At 53.3% G+C, this 20844-nt stretch overlaps 3 protein-coding genes across 12 annotated transcripts in view; 2 read left to right on the top strand and 1 right to left on the bottom strand.

The window, feature by feature from the left end:
• PRRC2C (proline rich coiled-coil 2C) overlaps window positions 1-2477 on the top strand; it is a 69626-nt gene extending 67149 nt beyond the window's left edge. For all 10 annotated transcript variants that reach the window (XM_088060378.1, XM_088060381.1, XM_088060380.1 and 7 more), the window contains one exon: window positions 9-2477. In XM_088060378.1, coding sequence (XP_087916504.1) covers window positions 9-278 — 270 coding nt within the window. In that variant the 3' untranslated portion in view covers window positions 279-2477. The remainder of the gene's footprint in view (window positions 1-8) is intronic.
• A 1402-nt stretch (window positions 2478-3879) lies between these two features.
• On the bottom strand, window positions 3880-8317 carry MYOC (myocilin). Its single transcript, XM_014257520.2, has 3 exons — window positions 7638-8317; window positions 7148-7267; window positions 3880-7060 (listed from the first exon to the last, which is right to left on the bottom strand). Exons 1-3 carry the CDS (start codon window positions 8137-8139, stop codon window positions 6276-6278), a joined length of 1407 nt encoding a protein of 468 aa, XP_014112995.2. The 5' UTR covers window positions 8140-8317; the 3' UTR covers window positions 3880-6275.
• Window positions 8318-8527: 210 nt separating this feature from the next.
• Window positions 8528-19363, top strand: VAMP4 (vesicle associated membrane protein 4). The gene is made up of 7 exons (XM_005528665.2): window positions 8528-8817; window positions 10005-10051; window positions 10349-10399; window positions 16772-16872; window positions 17374-17453; window positions 17631-17682; window positions 18678-19363. The coding sequence occupies exons 1-7, from the start codon at window positions 8752-8754 to the stop codon at window positions 18704-18706; spliced, it is 426 nt and encodes a 141-aa protein (XP_005528722.1). The 5' UTR covers window positions 8528-8751; the 3' UTR covers window positions 18707-19363.
• Window positions 19364-20844: the final 1481 nt, after the last annotated feature.

Raw genomic sequence — 20844 nt, 5'->3', positions numbered from 1 at the left:
CTCTTAAGGCAAAGCAAAGAGCAGAGGTCCTTCAGTCCACCCAGAGATTCTTTTCTGAGCAGCAGCAGCAGCAGCAGCAGAACAAACCCATAGGAGGCAAAGCCCCAAAAGTGGAGGAGAACGGGAACAAACCCAGCGAGGCCATTGCTGACTCTCCAGGAGTCTGCCAGGACAAAGCCGAGGAAAAGCCCACCCCTGCTCCTGCTGCCACACCCAAACCTGTTAGAACTGGACCAATCAAACCTCAGGCAATCAAAACCGAGGAAACAAAATCTTAGAGGCCGTGTTCCCGTGGAGGGTGGGGGGAAGGGAAGGGTGGGCGAGGTGTCAGCAGCGTCAGTTGGTGGCCCGAAGGATGAAGAGCAGCCTGGTCTCCCTGCCGGGCTCTAAGCAGCCCCACGGGGCATAGAAGCCAGCAGCAGCTGTGTGCCAGCAGCAGCTGTGTGTCCAGCTGCTGCTGTGTGTCCAGCTGCTGCTGTGTGTCCAGCTGCTGCTGTATGTCCCAGCTGCTGCTGTGTGTCCAGCTGCTGCTGTATGTCCCAGCTGCTGCTGTGTGTCCAGCTGCTGCTGTATGTCCCAGCTGCTGCTGTGTGTCCAGCTGCTGCTGTATGTCCCAGCTGCTGCTGTGTGTCCCAGCTGCTGCTGTATGTCCCAGCTGCTGCTGTATGTCCCAGCTGCTGCTGTGTGTCCAGCTGCTGCTGTGTGTCCCAGCTGCTGCTGTGTGTCCAGCTGCTGCTGTATGTCCCAGCTGCTGCTGTGTGTCCAGCTGCTGCTGTGTGTCCAGCTGCTGCTGTGTGTCCAGCTGCTGCTGTGTGTCCAGCTGCTGCTGTGTGTCCCAGCTGCTGCTGTGTGTCCCAGCTGCTGCTGAATGTCCCAGCTGCTGCTGAATGTCCCAGCTGCTGCTGTGTGTCCCAGCTGCTGCTGTGTGTCCAGCTGCTGCTGTGTGTCCAGCTGCTGCTGTATGTCCCAGCTGCTGCTGTATGTCCCAGCAGCAGCTGTGTGTCCAGCTGCTGCTGTGTGTCCAGCTGCTGCTGTGTGTCCAGCTGCTGCTGTATGTCCCAGCTGCTGCTGTGTGTCCAGCTTCTGCTGTGTGTCCAGCTGAGCCCCCCAGGCTCTCAGGGCTCACATCTGCTCTAACAGCATGAAGGCTGCTTTGGGGTGCGTGCGCCCCGTTTGGCTCACACCCTTCTGCTTCCCAAAGCCACAGCACGGAGAGTAGCAATGGTGGGGAGGCATTTCCTAGCTGACACAATGACTTCTCTTATTATCTTCAGCTGCTGTTTATCTTTTTATAAACCCTTGAGTATGAGAACATGCAGATCTGAAGATGGTGCTGGGCCAAGTAACGTGTGTTAAGTTTTTAGTGACTTAAGAAGCTTCTATCTTGTATAAACAGAGGGATCCAGGTATTTGCCACGCAAGGTTTAACCTAACACAGAGTAACACCGGCAGTGTTGGATTTCCCTCTGAAGGCAGTGCTTTGCTGGCTGCTGCTGCTTGGATGACAATTTACTGCATTTAGATCACCATATGAAAAAAGCTACTTGGCCACCTGTGTCCTCTCCACCCGCTGCCCCCTCAGTGGCTCTCACCCCTGGAGTTGAAGGTTCGTTGCATCAATAGTCAGATTTGTTCTGTTCACCCCTGTCCAGCTGTCTTTATATGATGCCAGTGGTCCCTAAACGGTTTCCAGTTTCTGTCTGTAACACAGCAACGAGCACTTAAACTGTGCCACGAGAATAAAAGAAACCTTATCAGATTACTGAGAGCTTTCTCTCAAAGGTGCATTCTTTATATCAGAGCTGCGTCGCACCACCTCCTTGCCCACAGTGTGCTGGAAAGTAGAATCAAGTCAAATAAATGCCTTTTTAATTGTATCCTCTAGTATTCTAGCTGTAGGACAGTACTGTATGATACTTCTGTGAATGTAAGATATCCTGTACCTGCTTATGATATGTAGTAGTGACTGTGCTATACTGGAGCTGTTTTTAATAATGTTATTCTAGAGGTTTTTTTCCAGACAATGATTGAAAAAGCTAATAAAAAGCACCAGGTACCACATCAGTAGCAGAATTTGCTGGTTCTTTCTGGGATTTTGGTTTTTTTTTTCCTTTTTTTTACGTTTTTTGGAAGGAAGAGTTGAAAGTCTAATGTGTATAATTTTGTTCAAATGACTGCAGAAGCTGGAAAGGCTGTTGCTGCTATTGATGCCTAGTGAATTGCTATTGGTTATCTTTTTATATAAATATATATATAATTTGAATTTTTGGAAACTAGCTGTGATGTCAACTTTGGAAAAAAGTATCCCACTTGTAGTGTGAGTTGGCATTGTACAGAAATTAACAGCCATATTGGTCTAGAAATGTTAAACTTAATTTTTTTTCCATTTGTACAGGGGTAACGCACTGTATGAAATATGTACGGTCTTATTTACATGGGTTTGATTACAGAAACTAATAAAGTATTCTCTAAATAAAGCCCCTGGCTGCTCTCGTGATTGCTGCAGGAGGTGAGTGGAGCTCCCAGGGAAAGGCTCCTGAAGGAAAATGCTCCCAGAAGCTCCTTTGTGGCCTCTGGGTGGGATTTGCTGGGAATTCCAGTGGGTGGAGCTGGGGGTTGTTTCAGGCAGGAGCTGGGATGATGCCGATTGTCCCCTCAGCCAGTGAGTGACAGTGATGCCTGAAGTTTTGGCTTTCATATTTCCCAGGTTCTGTAGTGCACTGGTAACTCTGAACTCCATATGAAGTGTCAGCCAGTTCTCCTCACAGCTCAGGCACACACAACAATCCTTCTCCAGCCCCACAACCAAGGACACCGCTGCAGCTCCAGCCCCAAAAAGCACAACCAGCAGCGAATTGAGGAGAGCAATCTGGGAGGATGGGACTGCATCACCTGCAGCTGGAATGGGACAATTAACCCCAATATGGAAATGGATCAAAACTGATCAAAACGTGAAAACTCATAACCTCCATCTTGGGTGTAGCCTTGGCCAGGCTCTTGCAGTGCCCAAGGTGCATCCTTTGAAGGATTTTTAATAAATCCCTGCTTTATTCCTTTAACTCTGTCCAGCCCCTGCTCCAGGCAGCCTCTGGAGGCACCAACAGCCCAGGGGGAAAGGCACGAGTTCAGGGAACCTGCCCTGCCCTGTGGGATCAGGACAGGCAGGATGTGCTCAGCTGGCCACCAGAGGGAACTTGATCCTACAAACACCGGGAACCTTCGGTGTCTTGGGCTCTGAGGAGTAATTCCTGCCTGGGGAGGAGGTGCTGGCTGGCTCTGCACCTCTGGGGAAAGGGAGGATGCAGCCAGGAGTGTTGGGGTGGCTCTGTAAGCACCACCAGGAGCTGGGCAGGTTGATCTTTGGTCAGAGGTGTCGCTGCCAATGCTGGGGTGGGGTGGGAAGCAGCAGCTTAGGGCCACCAGAGGAGCTGGAGTCCATTCCTGCCCAGGCTGGTTTTGTTCAGGGTAAAACTGCAGCAACAGGGAGTAAATCAAAAGTGCTGGAATCCACAAATGCAGCCGTGGGCAGAAGGAACCTCTGAGCAGGTCACACTCGGGGTAAATCACCTTTTTCACAAGGATCTGTAGGATTGGAAAGGAGGGTGGGCATGGACTGAGTGAATGTGGACACTGCTTCCATCTAGAAATGGGCTAGAAAAGTAACTGAGTTGTGGTCATGTTTCCCTGCCCTGAGGTTGTCTTCAGCTTGTTTCATCTTAAAAGGACACCCCAAAAAGGGGAACTCATTCACTCTTCTATTTTTAAGGAAATGCTGCTGAAAGGATTACTGTTAAATTCTGTAGTAATAAAACCATTGGGAAGTCAGAGGAATTTCTCACAGTCGGCTGTGGGAATGTACCAGGCTTTGGACTATCAAAGGGAGTTTTTCTGCAGAAGTTTAATTAAAAGTAAATGTGCCTCCAAATAACCCAGGTTTGATGTGTGCCTCTCCAAAACCCCAAACCATGCCAGCTGCCTTTGAGGCCAGGTGGAGCTTTCAGTCATTGACCCTGGTTGATTGAGTATTTTCATGACATTTAATCAGATAACTTGCTCCTGGCTATTTACACTGGAGTAGCTCTTGCTTTTTTTTTAATTTGAATGGGATTTGGTGTGTAATCTCTTTTCTAGGACTCTGGTCATCAGAAATAATTGTGCTGAACCTCCCAGAAATCAGGGAACAATTTTCTCCAGGGAATTCAATTTCTTTTTCCTTAATAATGTTGAGGCTGTGAAAAGGTTGTAACTTTTCTCCAGGGCAAGAGCCAGAGGGGGGTTAAATGTGACTGGGGCCAGATCCAGCACCCCCCTGGGCTCAGGCTGGCTTCTTGCTGGGATGTGGGCAGGGAGGGCTTGTTTTCCCAAAGCCTGTTAAGTAAAGCAGTGTATTCAGCGCTGTTCAGCTCCAGCCCAGCTTTCTGGAAATCCTGTGTGCATTGGCTTGTCCTCCTTTATTTTCTCAGTCAATTAAGAGATGGACTTCCCAGCCTGAAAGGGCCCTGGTGCGGGGAGGGCTGGGAGCTGTCTGCCCTCGGTGTCTGGGCTCACCGAGGTGCTGCTGCTCCCCGGGGCTCTGCACAAACCCTGCCTTTCATCCCGGGCCTTGGCTCACACCCCCGGGGAGCTGTGGGGTGAAGGGGGACTCCAGCCTCGCCTCCCTTCCTGTTTTGGGCCAGAAATGCCTTTCTCCCATCCTTGGTGGCAGGTTTGCTGGGCACTGGCTGCTGCCTGCTTGGCTCTCCCCAGCCCCAGGGCTCCCAGCTCTGGGTGTGACAGTGACAGGGTGACGTGTTCCTGACCCCCCTGGGCTGAGCCCTGCTGCAGATCCTGGGGACAGCAGTGCCCAGGGGGATCCTTCACCGGCCCTGGCTCAGGTGAGATTCCCAGCCTGGCTCTGAGCTTGCCCTGGAGCAGGAACGAATCTTTCAGCCTCCTCCTTCTTCTGGGCTCCCACCTGCTGCCCACCCTGTAGCTTAAACAAACTTATCTTCCACAGATCAGCTCACTTTTTACAACCATTGCTTATTTTCCCAAAATAAAGCGTGGGGGATGATGGATGAACCAAATGCTTCATTGTGATACACAAATACACAGTGCTACACCTAAGACAACAGTGTTAGTGTTGGGAGGACAGCAATGGGGTGAAGCATCTCACTGAAAATCCCTGGAGCTGCAGGTGATCATCACAAGTGTCCCACTGTGTTCTCTGTCCTTTTCCACTGCTCCAGTACCTGGTGTATTCCTGTCAGAAGCTGCCTTCCAAAACGTGGCATTTTCCTGCTCACAGTTTTAAAGTTCCCCCACCAGCACCTTCAGCCTGTAGGTGCATCAAGAGGGGCATCAGCCCACCACACTCCTTGGAAAACAGGCTTGGTGAGACAGCAGTGGTGCTGGGCAATGTTTATTGGGCCAGGACCCTGTGCAGCCCCTGGGGCCTGTGCTTGATGCTGCCCCAAATGCCAGAGGAAGAAAGAAGCCTCCTCCTCCTCCAAGCTTTCTACCATAAATAGATAAAACAGCGTGGTTTGGTGTAGGGAGAGCTGCTGGCCTGGAATGTAAAGCTGAAGCACATGGCTGGAAGGGCTGGGTACCGAGAGGCCATCCGGCTGCAGGATGCCCTGCCAGCACTCCTCACCCCTGCTCTCTTGGCTGCATTTTTTTTTTTCCCTCAATAAAACAAGGCTTGTGCAATGTGTGTGTCTGTATTTTCTGCTGCTTTTCAGCCTACTCGATGGTTTTTGGAGGTGGCTGAGCTCCAGGATGGCCCTGGGCACTGGGAGTGTGGGATGCCAGTGGAGCTTGTGGGATCTCTGCATGAAAGCTCTGCAGGGCTGGAGCCTGGAAACAACAGAACCTGACCCCATGGAGGGGATCGCAGCTCACAACTAGGGAAAAAAAATGTTTATTTTAAGGCAGGATCCTCCTGCACAGCTCTTCTACCACCTGTCCTGCCCAGCCCTCACCATGCCTGAATCCTCCCTGCTCAAATTCAGGCTGGGTGCTCAGGGAGAGTGCTGGAGCAGCTCAGGGCTGGGTACTGCTGTGACCCTTCCCAAACCCACCGAAGCTGATGAGAGCCATTTCCCTGGCTCTGCCAGGCTCTGGAGCAACGCTTCATCTCCCTCTGCTGCACTTGAGCACAACGGGATGTGGCTGGGCAGCGTGCGGCCCCCAGCAGCACCCGAGGCTGTGTCGGGGGAAACGGGGAGGGAAGCGGGGTGCCAAGGCACGCACCAGGGTCCCGGGGGCAGAGCCGGGGCACTGCCAGCTTCGGCTCACGGCCGGGACAGGCGGACGGGGTAGGTGACCATGTTGAAGCTGTCCCAGGCGAAGAGCTGCCGCTCGGCAGGGTTGTAGTCCAGCATGCTGAGGTAGCGGAAGCGGTTCTCGAAGGGGATGCTGAGGGCTCGGCTGCTGCCCGTGGCGGTGTCGTAGGCAAAGTTGACGGTGGCGTTGGGAGCCGAGTAGCTGCTGACGGTGTAGAGGGTGCCGCAGATGAGGAAGGCGTTGGCCACCCCTCTCTTGCGGATGTTGGTCTCCCAGGTCCGACGGATCTCCAGCGTATCGGGGTCCAGCTTGGAGAGCACGATGGCTCCCCGGGCCTTCTCAGTGCTGTAGATGACCCAGAGCCCCGTCTCATCCACCGCCAGGTCGATGTCGGTGTAGCCCCCCCAGGAGTAGGGGTACTGCCCGTGGTAGCCGGCGCCGGGGATCTCCCTCTCGGCCGTGATGCTCTGTCCCCGCAGGTCGTAGCGGGCCACGGAGCGGGAATGGCGGGGCTGGAAGAAGAGCCCGCCGCGGTAGATGACGGCCCCCGTGCTCTCCAGGGGCCGCGGCAGGATGTGCACCTTGGCGGGGTAGCCCCGGGCCAGCTGCTCGGCCTCCTCGTACTGGAAGAGCTGGCGCACCTCGGTGCCCACGGTGTCCACACGCCAGGTGTTGTCCCGCGTGAAGGGCGGCACGGGCTCGGGGTCCTTCATCCACACGCCGTACTTGCCCGCGATGGAGTCCGCCCGGCCGAACACCACGGGCTCTCCCACCCACACCAGCTGCCCGCAGCCTGCTCGGGGACAGGACGGGACAGACAGGGGTCACCGCCAGCCCCTCGTGAGCAGCGGGACCCGGGGCCGGCCCGGCGTGCCCGTACCTGAGTCCTCCTTGCCCGGGCGGCCGAGCGCCGTCTCCTCCAGCAGCCGGGACACGGGAAGCTCGCTCCTCTCCGACTGCAGCTCCTGGTAGCTGAGGGGCTGCGGCTCCCAGCGCGGCGCTGCAGCGGGGCCGGGCACAGCGTGAGCGGGGCTAAGCCAGCCCCCCGCACCGCCCGCCTGCTCCTGCCGCCCTCGGGGGGCTCCGGGCCGGGCTGCCGCCCCCCGAAATGCCTCGGGTAGGAGCCCGGTGCCCTCTCCCACTGCAGCAGGGCACATCTGCGACTATCTCTTCGGGGGAAACTCCGAATACCCCAGATTAGCACGGTACATCACCCCTCTGCTGCGGGGCAAGCGATGGGATGAGGCGGGGTGGGGAGGGAGGTGTGGGGCAATGGGCTGCGACCTCCCGGCAAGGCTGAGCGCAGCAGGGTCCCCAGGAGTGGGTGCACAGCATGGGGGCCGCACAGGGCTCCCGGCCCCAGCACTTACCCTTGGCGGGGGCACGCAGCATGTCCCGGCCGGGCCCCTCTCTGCCGGGGGGGCAGCGGGCGGCCCGCAGCCGGGTGATCTCCTGGGCGCTGCTCTCCAGCCGCCTGCCCAGCTCCTCTTTCTCCCTCTCCAGCCGCCCCTTCTCCTCCTCCAGCCGGGACTTGGCCCGCAGCAGCTCGCCGTACGCAGCCTCCAGGCGGGCGGCCGCGGCCACTTGCTGGGGGTCCCGTGCGCCCCCCGGCTCGGCTCCCCGCGGCCCCGAGCCTCCCGCTCCTCGCTCCCGGCTCTCTAGCCGACTCAGGCGGGCGGCAAGGGCGGCCAGCTCGGCTCGCAGCTCGGGCACGCCGCCGGCAGCCTCGGGACAGGCGGCCTCCACGGGGCTGGCGACCGTGAAGGAGTAGGTACAGTGCCCGGAGCCGTCATGGGCGCGGCGGAGGAAGGCGGTGTCCGCCCGGCCGCCCAGGGCCACGGAACCCCAAAGCAGCACCCAGACCCCCAGCATGGCCCCGGCGCCGCCCCTCTGAGCGCACCGGCCACCGGCGCCCGCATTTATAGAGGATCGGGGCGGCGGAGGGCGGGCGAGCCGGAACCTTCCAGATGCCTGCGGGGGTACCGGCACTGCCCCGCCGCCTCCCCGAGGCCGTGTGCCAGGGGCGGGCGGGCCCGGGGCCAAACCCCATGGGGTCCGTTCGGGGTCGGGACCTGAACCGAACCCGCCGGTCCCGCCCCGCCTCACAGCGGCCCCGCCTCAGGATGCCCCCGCCCCGCCTCAGGGCGGCCCCGCCCCGCCCCAGGGAGGCCACGCCCCGCCTCAGGGAGGCCCCGCCCCGCCCCAGGGAGGCCACGCCCCGCCTCAGGGAGGCCCCGCCCACTTTCCCGCTCGTGTCTCCGCCCCCGGGCCGCCCGCCATCGGTAGCTCGGCGCTCGGCGCGGCGGGCGGAGCGCCGCGCGGTCGATGTGACGGGGACTCTCCGGCACCGGCCATTTCCCGCCGGCCCGGCCCGGCCCGGTGAGCGCGGGGGCGGCGGGTCCCGTCCTGGGCCTGCCGGGCGCTCCCTGCTCTCTCCTCCAGGCTTCTCTCCCCGGGCACGGAGCCCCGCGGCACACACCGGCCATGCCTCCCAAATTCAAGCGGCACCTGAACGACGACGAGGTGACGGGCTCGGTGAAGAGCGAGCGGGTGAGTGCCTCTCCCGCGGGGGCTGAGCGCGGGGTGAGCGGGCTCGGTGCTCACGGCCGGGGTGCCTTGGCCGGGTCTCCCGGTGCTGCCGCAGCGTTCAGCGGGGCCCAGCTGCCCGGAGCGCGGTGTCCGGGCTGTCCGAGCGCCAGCCCCGGGCCGTGTGTGTCACCCCAGCCTCGGTACGGCTGTTTTGGGAACCTGTTGCGGCTCCTTCAGTCAGCATCACCGGGAGGTACCGGTGTGCTCCAGCCTCCTGCCCTTCCGCGGAGCCTGGCAGGGACACGGCCTGGGAGTGAAGTCACCCAGTGCTTCACAGCTGATTTTTTCCCCTGTCACTACGGTCCCCTCACATTTCAGGCTTTGAATACAAGTCCTAGTATTGCCTGGTTTGGACAGAGTGGATTGAACCCGCTGGGGTCAGGCTGTGCTGAAGCTCGCTTTGGGCTATGGTCAGAAATGCTGCTGCAGCTCCCGACAGCTGTCAGCGAGACCAGGAGCCCGTGCTGCCAAGAGCAGATTGCTCCTCCCCGGAGGGAAACAGCGGCTGGAACTATTGCATGGTGTTGCAGGTTTGCTTGAGTCGATTGAGCAAATCTGACAGAATGGAAATGTAGGTGAGCTTCTACATCAGAGCATCAGGCTTGCAGGTGGGAGCCCAGATCTACACACGGGAAAGCTGCAATTGCTGTTGGTACCCCAAGAACCACCCTGGGCTCACCTCTTTAGTGTGTCACCTCCCTCTCTTGATTGTTTTTGACCCTGAGCAGAAATGTTTTTGTCCAGAACATTCAGGCTTCAGTGGGATTGTGGGGCTGCTCTTAAAAATCAGGTTTTGGATCCCTGGGGAGCCCTTTGGGGCGAAGCAGAGGAGCTGCCAGACCACTCTGCCCTCCAGCCCAAGGAAGCCAGTGTGTTCCCTTGTGGTCACCCCTCTTACACCTGCTGCCAGCAGATGGTGGGGAAACCACGTCCTCCAAATGCAGAGTGGATCTGATTTCCCCTGTGGATGGGACAGCCCAGGGTGGCCGTGGGTGATGCTGATATTTTGGAGTGCAGGGCTGGGGATTGTCCCTTGAGCAGAGAGGGCCTTCCTGCACTCAGAGGATGTTGATCGCATCCTAAGGGCTGGAAATGCATGTGTGAGATGGTGATTGCTTATTGATGAGATGGTTTTCCTGTGTTTGCAGAGGAACCTGTTGGAGGAAGACTCAGATGAAGAGGAAGACTTTTTCTTGTGAGTTGGAATGCAGTGTCATACCTGCCTGTGGCTCTTGAGACTGGGGGCTTGGGAATGAAAACCTTTGATTCCTTTGGGATGTTCTTCCAGAGCCTTGGCCCTTAAGCATGAATTAATTGGCGTGACCTTTGATAAGAGTGAGACGGATCCTAAGACATGGGAGGGACTGATGGGAGGTATGAAAACAATCCTCTGTGCTCAAGGCGTTGGTTCTCTCCTCTGTATCTTTTGGGTCTGGTTTAAAAACATGTTTTCACTGTACCTTCTGTCCTGATTGCTCTTTTCTGCCTGCAGGAGGGTGCCTTCTGGATCCAGATTTGGACCCAGGAATGACAAGATCAGGCAGTAAGTTGTTGTTCCTTAGTGTCCCAGAGATAATTATTTATTCTGGCACAGTGAGCTCCTGCTGCTGTCTTGTCAGAGTATTTCTGTGTAGCTCATCACATGAACATTCCTTGTGCCTGTGTTCTTCTAATTGACCTGTGCTACCCCATGTGTCCACAGCTAAAGGAAATCTCAGCTTTGATGCAACCTGTCAAGAAATTGTGTGTTGACAGAGGCAGAGGGATAAGATTACATCACAGTCGCTTATTAGAGTCTCTGAAGCCCTTGTTGTGTTCTGGTGGTGACCTGTTCCATGCTTTTGTGAGGCTCTTTCCCTACAGCACTAACCCTGAATTTTAACCTTTCCCATTTTTTAATTTCTGATTTTACCTCATCCTGTAACATGCTCCTTAATGTTTCAAGGAAGTAAGTGGTCAGGAGCACACCAGGGCCATGGGTTTTGGGCAGCAGGTGCTCCTCTGGCATCCACTTCTCCAGACGAAAACCTGATACAGGTGACCTGGAGGTGAACAGTGACTCACTGGGGTCAAAGCAGCTGGAAAACAGGAAACCATTACATCTGGAGGAGGAGTGGGGCAAGAAGGAAGGAGTGAACACTCTGGATCCTTCTCCCATCGAGTCATTTCCTGGATGATGCTTGTTCAGCTCCAGTTCTTTTCCTGCCTTTTCCTGTAAAGGATGTGGTGGTGGTGCTCAGTCAAAAGTGTGGGGATACTTGGAGCCCCCTGGTCTGTGTTACCCTGTTTCCTTTGCTGCTCTCTGTGGAGCCAGGACAGAGATCTGTGTGGGGACTGCTGCCTGGGCATTGTTCAGACTGGGTCTTGTTTGCAGCCTGAGGTGGCTCTTGGTTAGGGCTTTTTTCCATGCCAGGAAGAAGCCAGCACAGCTCTGGCATGACTCATTGCCACCATCAGCATTAGGCTGTGCTTGTTATCTCGAGGAGTGAAGGGCACTTGAGCTGCACAAGAGGCAGAGGGCAGGTGGCTGCACCCTGAATTTTCAGGGCATCTCTGTTCCCTCCAGAGTGTGAGGATGCTGTTGGTAGAGAGGAACTGCTCTGTGGAGTAAGCCACTGTGGATAGAGCCTCCCTTCTAGGGCATGATCTGGAGGGAATGAGAGTTTAGTTGATGAGTGGGGTCTCACCTCCATAGAAGGGTAGAGATGGGATAGTGTCTGTCCCTTCATCCTCCTCTGCTGGACAGCACCTACAGTATCTGCTGTGTTCCCTGTTGGTGGGAGAAAACAGCTCTTCTCTTTCCACTGCCTTAGCCTGGCAGGAGGGAGCAGTGGCTTAGGTAGAGGAGGGCACTGCACCTGTGAAAAGGAAGAAAAGTGAAAGAAGCATTTAACCAGGAGCTGGTGTGTCCCATAGGTGTGATGTTACTAGTGGCCCACACACGAGGCTTGCCCTTTGCCAGAGGTTGCCTGGATATATAGTGGATGTGGCATGGAATATGTCCCTTGGGCTATCAAGGGCCTACATCTGTGGAGCATCTAGAGCATCTGTTACAAAACAGAATTTATTTTCTGCTCTCATTAGCGTTGATTGCTTTGTTTAATAAGCACTTACACCATGCAGTCATCACTTCTTGTCATGGAGATCACTATGAAGTTTCTGATCAGCTCAGCCCTTGTCCCTTGTGTAGGGATCAATGCCTGGTCTCATAGTGAGTCAGTTTTCTTTGTCTCAACAAAGAAAGGGTTGGGTGGCTGCTGAAAAACTGTAAGGAAAAGACATTTTAAAGAGAAATTTGAACATTTGGAGAGCTGAGGCATAGCTGGGCAGAGCTAGAGAGGCCATGGCAGTATGGGGCTGGAGGAACGAGGTGTGAAGATGGGCGTAAAAGGAAACTGGGTGGAGGATTGGGTAGAGGAAAAAGTGATGGGATTATGGGAGCAAAGGTGTGGAACATGTTAAACGTGAGGGGCAAGACTGGAAAGTTTTCCTAGTTGTCCTTGGCAGGAAAGGGGAATGGATTGGGTCAGGGTGGAGTTTGGCAGCAGAGACCCTCAAGACTGGTTCAGCTGTGGGGAACATTGCAAACCTTGTAGGGGAAAGAGGTCAGCAACAGTGACAGGAGGATGTGTCAGTCCCCTTCAAGCTGAGCTTTGTCCTGCTGTGTCTGGAAGCTGCTTGGTTGGGGTGGACTCTCCTCTGGTAGCTGAGATGCCACATGGGGTCCCTTTGGCCCCTTTGAGGCCTCCAAATCCCCAGAGTGGGCTGGGGAAATGCAGCTTTAAAAGGACTTTTATCCTTTTCCCCAAAGGTACAAAGAACAGGTAAGGGAGAGCTGATCTCCTTTCTGTGCCTTTGCTTTGAGGCTTTGGAAGAAGTGCTGAATGTGTGCACGAGAGTCTTTTCAAGGGAAGCTGGGATGTTCATCTTCCAGCTGGATTTCTTTTATATGGAAAAGGAGCTTCTCATCACAGACCATCTTTTCAAAAATTCTGCTAAAATCAGCCCCTTTTCTGCACTGACTCACTTTGCTGCTGATGTTTGTGCTTTCAGGAACTGTGCCATTGGGTTCTTGTCCATGCTGCTGCTGAGGCTCAGCATGGTGCTGGGGTTCCCCAGGAGCCTCTTGGTCTCTGTGAATCCCTCACTGTGCTGCTTTGGGGGGGAGCTGGGGTCAGCATTCCCAGCCCCAGTGGCTCTGGCTGGCTGCAGGCCCTGAGCATGGGGAAGCTTTGGGGAAGGGTTTGAACTCTTGAGGAAGGAGGTGACTGCAGCTTCCCAGGGCTCATTGCAGGTTGTGCAGTGAACCCCAGCCACAGCCAGGCTTTCATCTGAAGGTGATACCAAGACCACGTTGACAGGTACCATTGTTGTTAGAATCCTTTCAATGACTGAAAGGCTTCAGGGATGCACAGACTGCTGTTTTCCTCCCAGCTGGGACTAAGCAGGAACTTCAATCCAGGGCTTTGTGGTGTGGTTCAGCACTGCTACCCTGTTGTTGGGATCAGCAGGGCTCTCTGCAGGAGCTGGGGAGTGCTCTGCAGTGCTGGCCTCCTGCCTCTGTGCCCTCCATCTGCGTTGGCTCTCCCTCCTGTTCCTTCTTTCCCAGGTGGCTGCCACAGCAAGGGGTGTTTGGGTGTTATTTGCACCAAAATACACACTGTTAATAGCACTGAGGTGGAAAACTGGAGTGTGTCATGCTGGCTGCAAACAGCCAGCTTGGAGACAAGCAGCACAGCCCATGGTGTGTGCACAGCCTGTTTACAGTGTCTGGAGAATGCAGCACTGTTGTTAGCCCAGCACCCTGACCAGCCCAGGCAGGTTTTCAGTACCTAACCCAGTGTAGCCAAAATGGAAAGGCTTATTCCTCCCACTCTGGAAGAGCAGAACACAGAAAAAGAGGAGTCTGAAGCAAGCTGAGTGCCATTGGATCACATTGCTTTGATGGGGTATGTTTGCTGCCCTTGTTAAAAGCATCAGACTTGCAGTAATTAGTAAGAAATAAGGTCGTGGGAGACATATTTCATGTTTTTGTCTTGCTCCCTTTTCTGGCAGGTATTTGTTCCACTTTATTTCTCTTGGAAATCTGGCAGGAGTAAAGCTCATGAAGTGTATGTGTCAAAAGCCCATAGCTCCCCAACAGGAAATACATTTTGTGTTAGAGGACTCATTCCCTCTTGCCAAATAAAACAAGAAAATATTTTCTTCTTGATGTGACTTGAGTTTCCTACCTCAGGCATGCCAAGTTAGTGAGGATTTTTGAATTTGTTCTGAAGCTGCTGGGCTAATACATAGGCTGAGCATTTTTCAGCCTCCTCCTTGAGAGGCAGCAATGAAGGGTGGGAGAGAGCAGAAAGCAAGGTCTGGTTAAGGTGCTGTGTGGAGGTCTGAATTTCCCTGGCTTGGCCTCTTCCTTCCTGTTCTTTGCTTTGTTGTTTTGTTGGGTTTTTTCCCCAGATGGCAAAACAGTGCTACATGGATATATACAGTATCTGTATTCCATGGGAGTTTATAAGCCTTGATTTCTTTGTGCCTCCATTCTCTGTGAAATGTTCTTTTGGGGACAGCTGACAGCTTGCCCAGGGTTTGGGCAGGTAACAAGGGCCCTTAGCATTCTGCCAGCAGCTCAAGTGAGAGGAGACAGGATGCTGAGAAGCTTGGGCACTAAGGGTCTGTGCTCCATAGCTCTCCCCCAAATGCTGTTAAACCATCACAGCAGCTTCAAGTTACCAGCCTGTTTTGCCTCCAACACTTTGGGGTGTCCCAAGACTGCAGCAGCACCTCTCAAGGCTCTGACCTGCACTGGCAGGGATAACAGGTGGTGTTGCATTGCTCTGCAAGTTCCTAGATGCATTCTAACCTTGTGTGTTCCCATTCGTTAGTTGTACCAGGATAACTTGGTTACAAATCTCTTGTGGGAGGAAATCTCTCTATTTTCAAGCCAGAAAATTATTTTAGAAACATTTACATACTGCAAATGTAGACTTCTGCGTGTGAAGCCGATGTTTGAGGCTTAGAGGTTTTGCCAAGTTGGCTCATCTGGGGTAGCAGATGTTGGTGCTTTTCCTCTCACCCCAAGCTGTAGCTGCATTGCTGGCAGCTCCAAGCTGGGACTTGTTGTGCCAAGGTAAGGAAAGCCCCTTGCAGAACATGCCTGCTCGTCACCCAGTGCCCCAGGGATGGGCCATGGGGCTGTGTGTCCTGTGTGGGGTGGACACTTGGCTCCACAGGGCACTGCTGTGCATTTCCTGGGCAGCATCCTCAGTGCCACCTTCCCAGAGCTCTGCCACTCGCCTCTGGCTTTGTAAAACAAACAGTGGATCAGAACAGGCTCCTGGGCACGGGGCAGTTCCTGCTGAGAGGTCTTTGGGGATTATCTCTGCCCTTCCCTTCCCGATAAGGAGCTCCTGGCAGGCAGTTCTGTCAGTGTGGAAGGCAGGAGCTGCCACTGCCCGGTGTGGGTGGGTTCAGAGAGATGCTGCTCCCACAGACTCTGTGATGCAGCAGAGAAGACAGGTTCCTTTCTTATGCTGTCCTAAATAAAGCAGATTTTTACATATGCTGCTAGAGTCCAGCATGTGCCTTATCACAGCTGTTGACTCAGAAATTGGTTTCAGAGGAGGTGCCTGGCTCTTCTAGCTCTGAAAGCCACAGTGCAGTGGTGCTGGAGAGCTCTACCTGAAAGGCTAAGATGGGAAACCCCTTCATATTTAGAGATGTGGAACTCTTTCTAGAGCTTTCTGGGGGGGAAAAAAATGCCCTTTAATGGCTCTTCTCACCTGAATTTGGAACAGTAAGTAAATATGAGCAAGTGATGTGACCACTGTTGCTGGTTGCAGCTGCTCCTCATCAGCACAGATGTCTGCTTGGTGAGAGGCTGGTAGCTGGTAGAAGAAATAGGTCAGTGTGAACCTATGTCTGTAATGAATTAATGAATTAATAAATTAATTAGAGGCATGGTGGTGAGAGCAGAGCCCTGTTTCTGGTTCTGCAGTGCCCCATTGACTGGCCTTGAGTCTGTTTTGGCCTCAGTTTTGTGGGCCATGGGGGAGGATTTGCTGTTTCTCTTTGGAGCTATTTCTGTTTTGTTGCTTCCAAGATCCTCCTGTTGCCTTTCTCGGAACGGTATGTCTCAAACAATGTATTGTTATCACTCTGGCCTCAAGAAAATCCTCATTTCTATCTCCAGGAAAATAAGTGTGTATTAGCTCCAAAATACAAACCAGAATGGAGCAGTACTTTTCCACCAGGAAAATTTTTCTCTCTTGCCAGTGTAGTTTTTTTTTCTGGAGTGAATAAATGCATTTTTAATAACCCTACGGGTGTGATTTAGGCTACTGTTCACTGAAGGCTACCCACAGAGTTGTGTAACCTATGAAAAGATGAATTATAACTTGGTTTAGTTCTTATGAGCCATTTCTTTGCTATCCTCTTGATGCCCCTGGCAGAGTGGGTTTAATTTAGCAACTCAGTTCCTGGAGGAGGGAACTGATTTAATTTTACCTCAAGTTATTGAGCAAGGGTGTGATTTAGAGTTCTATGAAATGTTATGAAAGATAAGTTATGGTTTTTATACTTCTTCTTTCCCCTCTGTGAGCTCTTCTGTAGCAGAGGTGCCCACCAACAGCAATTAGTGTTTTTTCATACTGCATTTGTGTGTTAAAGGTGTTAGAAAGGGTGTCCCACTTCTGCTGACTTCCCAATGCTTTCTCAGAGCCCCTTGTATTCCCTTGCTGTTCCTGGGATTGCCAGAGATCCACCCATGCAATGCCATGCCTCTGGCTTTCTCTGCATCCCATCAACCTCTTTCCACCGTTGTGCCCTTTCATTTTTGTGGGTGAGCTCTCAGATCCCACCAGGCTGGGCAGCTCTGGTGCTCACTTCTGCCTCTCACGCTGCCTTTGCCCTGCCCCAGTGTCCAGAACCAGGTGGATGAAGTCATCGATGTCATGCAGGAGAACATCACCAAGGTGATCGAAAGGGGCGAGCGGCTGGACGACCTGCAGGATAAATCAGGTGTGATGTCAAACACAGCTCTGCTGGGCCAGGTTAACCTGGTTCAGTTCTGAAAGCACCTCATGTCAGACCTGAGCTTACATTTCTGTCCCTCCTGAGAGTGGTGTTGCTCAGCCTTAGGCTGCAGATCCGGCTTTCTGCTGACTCTCTCCCCACCTTTACCTGCTGCTCTTTGCAGAGGCATTAGTTTGGAGATGTCTGGGTGCTGGGATCTAGTTGGTCCTTCAAGCAAAGCAAAGATAGATTGGTCTGTCTTCTGGCACTGTCCACTGGCTTGCAGAGCAAGTTCCTGTCCTCAGAGAGCAGCCAGTACAGAGGGAGCACAGTGGGAGTTGTCTGTGTGCTCTGGTGAAGGGCGTCACATTGACCCTGCTGTGGCTTTGGTGAATCATGCTGTGGTTGGGTCTTTCATTGCATGGAACTCAGTGGAGTTAGAACACGTGAGTGGGTGCTCTGGCAGTGTGTGCACCACTGAACTGACTCCTTTCTTTCCTTTAATAGACAGTTTATCAGACAATGCAGCAGCCTTTAGCAAAAGAGCCAAGCATCTCCGGAGACAGATGTGGTGGCGAGACTGTAAGGTGAGCAAGGAGGGGAACAGGCAGGGCTGGGGTTGTGGAAAGGCTGTCTGCCCCTGGGAAGAGGTGGAGAAGCTCTGCTTCCTAGCTGAAAACATGCTGGGAGGCAAAGGCCTCCTTTTAGGTGGAAGCAGCTACCCCTGACACCCCGTGTAAGGTGCCTGTGTGCTCCTCTTGCAGATGAAGGCGATCATAGCGATGGTGGTGGTCATTCTCCTGCTCGTGATCATCGGTGAGTAGCTCCACATCAGCCCAGCCATGTCTGGCATGGACATATTGGTGGCACTCCGTGCTGTGAGTGACACTGCGGTGCTGTTATCCCTGAGGGACAGCACCTGACCTGCTCCATGGGCTCCACTCTGCCTTAAGGCACCATAAAGGTGCCTGCAGAGCATTCTGTGCTCCTCTTCTGCAAGGAGCAGGTTCAAACCAAGTCCTGTGACCAGAGAAAGCCAGCAGTGTCCTCCCAACCTTGTACTGACCCAGGGTTGGCACTGACTGATCCCAAGGTGGGTGGGAGTACATGGAAAAGTTTCAGGCTAGGGCAGTATCTTCCAGAAACATCTCTACATGTATCAGCCACCTTGCAGTGTAGCCTGCTGTGTGCAGATGCTCTTCCCCAAAGTTGATGTGCTGCTTAATTTCCATCAAGTAGCTGTTGTGGATTTGCCATTGATCCCTTCCCGTGCTCTCTGCCTTTCCTGGAGCTCCCCAGAGCAGAGATGTCACTGCTTTTCCTACCCAACAGCACATAATGACCAGAGTGTGTTTCTTCCAGGAAGGAATAATTGATCCCTCTCCCTGCAGAATGACATGTTCCAGGGATCCAGGCAGCCCAGCATGGCAGTGCAGCTCTTCTGTGCCACTGGGTCTGGAGGGTTTCCTCCCACTGAAGTGCCCAGGGGCAGCTCTGTAACTGTTCTTGTTCCTTCAGCAAAGCCCTTGTGGCTTGTTGTCCTTCTGACACACAGCCTGCAGTGGGAGAGGCAAAGCTGGCAGCAGGGCTGAGAGAGAGACTGATGGAAAATCCCATCTGGTTTAGTTTTGGGAAGCTGGAAGGAGATGAAGATAGCTGGATATGTTGTCTAGCATGTGTGCAGATAGCAGATTGCTTCAGCTTGAGAACACTTCTGCTTGCAGCTGCTGGGTGTTTGTCACTGCAGAAATGGGGGGACTCCCTGGCAGGGATGGGTGTGTGGTGAGAGCTTCTTTCTTTGTGTTTTGCAGTCCCCATAGTCCTGAAGTACCGCTCCTGACAGGGCAGCTGGAGGCTTCGGTGGAGCTGCCTCTGGGATAACCAAACTGCTGTATAATTTAAGTGAGATATCTGTATATAGCTTGGAAGTTGTTTTGTTTTTTTCTCCTGGGAGCAGGAGGTGGTGGCAAGCAGCCAGTTCTAAGGGAGCGTTTTAAGAACTACCAACCAACCTTTTTCCAGTCGAGTACCTGCTCCTGCTGTCAGACTATTTTTTATAACACAAGATTCAGATCCCAAACAGCCTGTTTTGTGGAATTCTGGGTCTCTGGTTTGGAGCTGGCTACTTGCCCCTATGGTCTATCTGTATATATGGTTGAGTTATAATGTTATTAATAATAATAATATGGTTTGAGCAGCTGCCTGCTGTGGAAGGCAGAGGGGACTCTGTCTTTGAATGGGAAAAAAAGGAGGGGATAAATGTCTGAAGGGAAATATACCAATATATTATAGGGAACTGATTGTTTTGAGGACAACTGTGAGAGTGTTGTTTTTCTCTTGTTCAAAAAAAAAGAAGAAAAAGAGAAAAAATGAAATTAGGTTTTACAATCCAGAAGACTTTCTGGTCCTGCCATGGGAATGCACAAGCTCAGTGTTTTCAGTATTGCTGCTTACAGCTGTGACTAAAAACATTCCAGTAAACCTATTTTTGACTGTACATGTGGAGTTTTTTCACATCTTCATAAAACTTCATAAAGTTTTGGAAGACATTCAGGGCTCTCCGAGGTTGGGAGTCCCTGTTTCTTTGTGTTCTTAACCAAAAATAAGAAATGTGTGTAAAACCCAGCAAGCAGCATGATTATATAAAGACACAGCTGGAGAACAATTCTCCTGCCACCCATGCACAGTGAACAAGCCCAGTTCATATTCAGAGCCCTTCACCATGGTGTGGTGGTTGTGGTCCTGAACGGCAGCAGATTTTGCTCCCTTGTTATCCAGTGGGGTGGGGATTATTCCCAGCCACGGGCACTGGGGAGCTGTAGGGACCCCTGTGCTGGAATGAACAGGAACTGAGCTCCTCTATCCATGGGTGGGACTGTGGTGTTTTGGCTGTTTCCAGCCTTGGTCTCAAGTGCTGGTGGCACCTTTGTCAGTCCTTCATATTTGGGAGCCTTCTCCTTTCCAGCCCTGAGCCTGGCACTTTAGCTGAGCCAAGCTCTTCTGGTTCTCTTTTTGGGTTTTTTTCGGATGAGAGAAGCGTTGCCCTGCTGAGCACGTGTTTGAAATAATTCTGGAGAGGGGAAATGGTGCCCCAGACAATTTCCAGTGCCATGTCCCAACTTCCTCCTCTGTCCCTGCCCCCAGGACCTTGTAGAGTTTCCACCTGAGTGCTGCCCCATGCAGAGAAGGGGATTAGGAGTGAGCACAGCAGGCCTGAGGGTTGGATGTGATTACAGACTCCCTTGCCCAGCTCCAATATAAACAAGCCTTTTCCCCTCTGCCAGACCTGATCTCTCCAGGTGGGAATCAGGAAAGCAAGCTGGGTTTTTCCTCCTCAAGTATAGGCCGGTTTTAGCATCATGCCCTCAGTGGAAGGGACAAAAGTTATCCTGCCTGTGCCTTTGGCTACTCTCTGCCTGCAAGGGATCGTGAAGGTGGATGAGGAGGGACTGTGCCTGTCTCCGGGGGGGGCTGCAGATCTCGCTGAGCTGTTTGGGACCATGTCCTGCCAACTGGAAAGTGAGTTAATTCACTCCTGCTGCTGCAGAGCCCTGCCAGTGCCTCTGCCTTTCTCCCCCAGCCCAGTCTTGCCTTTGCTGCTGCTTCTGCCACCCACAGCAGAACCCTGGTGCCACCCGACTCCTGGTCAGAAACATCACAGGAATAGAATTTGCTAAGCAATTTTTATAGATTTTCTTTCACCACAAGGCTGGAAAGACCATTAGAAATGTCTGCTCTTGGGCTGGTACAGAGCAATCCTCCACATATTCCTTCGGTATTGTGGTTTTCTATTGCAGCCTGTGCTGTCCCATGCTGGACTGGTGGCAGAGAGAACTGCAGTCAGCAGAAAGGGGTGTTGTTTCCAGCAGCATCTGCATGCTTGGGGATTGGTTTTCACTTAGGAGATGTTATGAAGGAGATTCTACGACAAAAACAATTCCTTCACCCAAGCTTTGGGTCTGTTTTACCCATTCCTGC

The sequence above is a fragment of the Pseudopodoces humilis genome, chromosome 10, assembly GCF_049639895.1.
Source record: "Pseudopodoces humilis isolate 2021_Gansu_Grassland_sample_001 chromosome 10, ASM4963989v1, whole genome shotgun sequence".
NCBI lineage: Eukaryota > Metazoa > Chordata > Aves > Passeriformes > Paridae > Pseudopodoces > Pseudopodoces humilis.
Note: the sequence above shows the minus strand (reverse complement) of the source record. Positions and strands in the feature narration are given on the sequence as shown.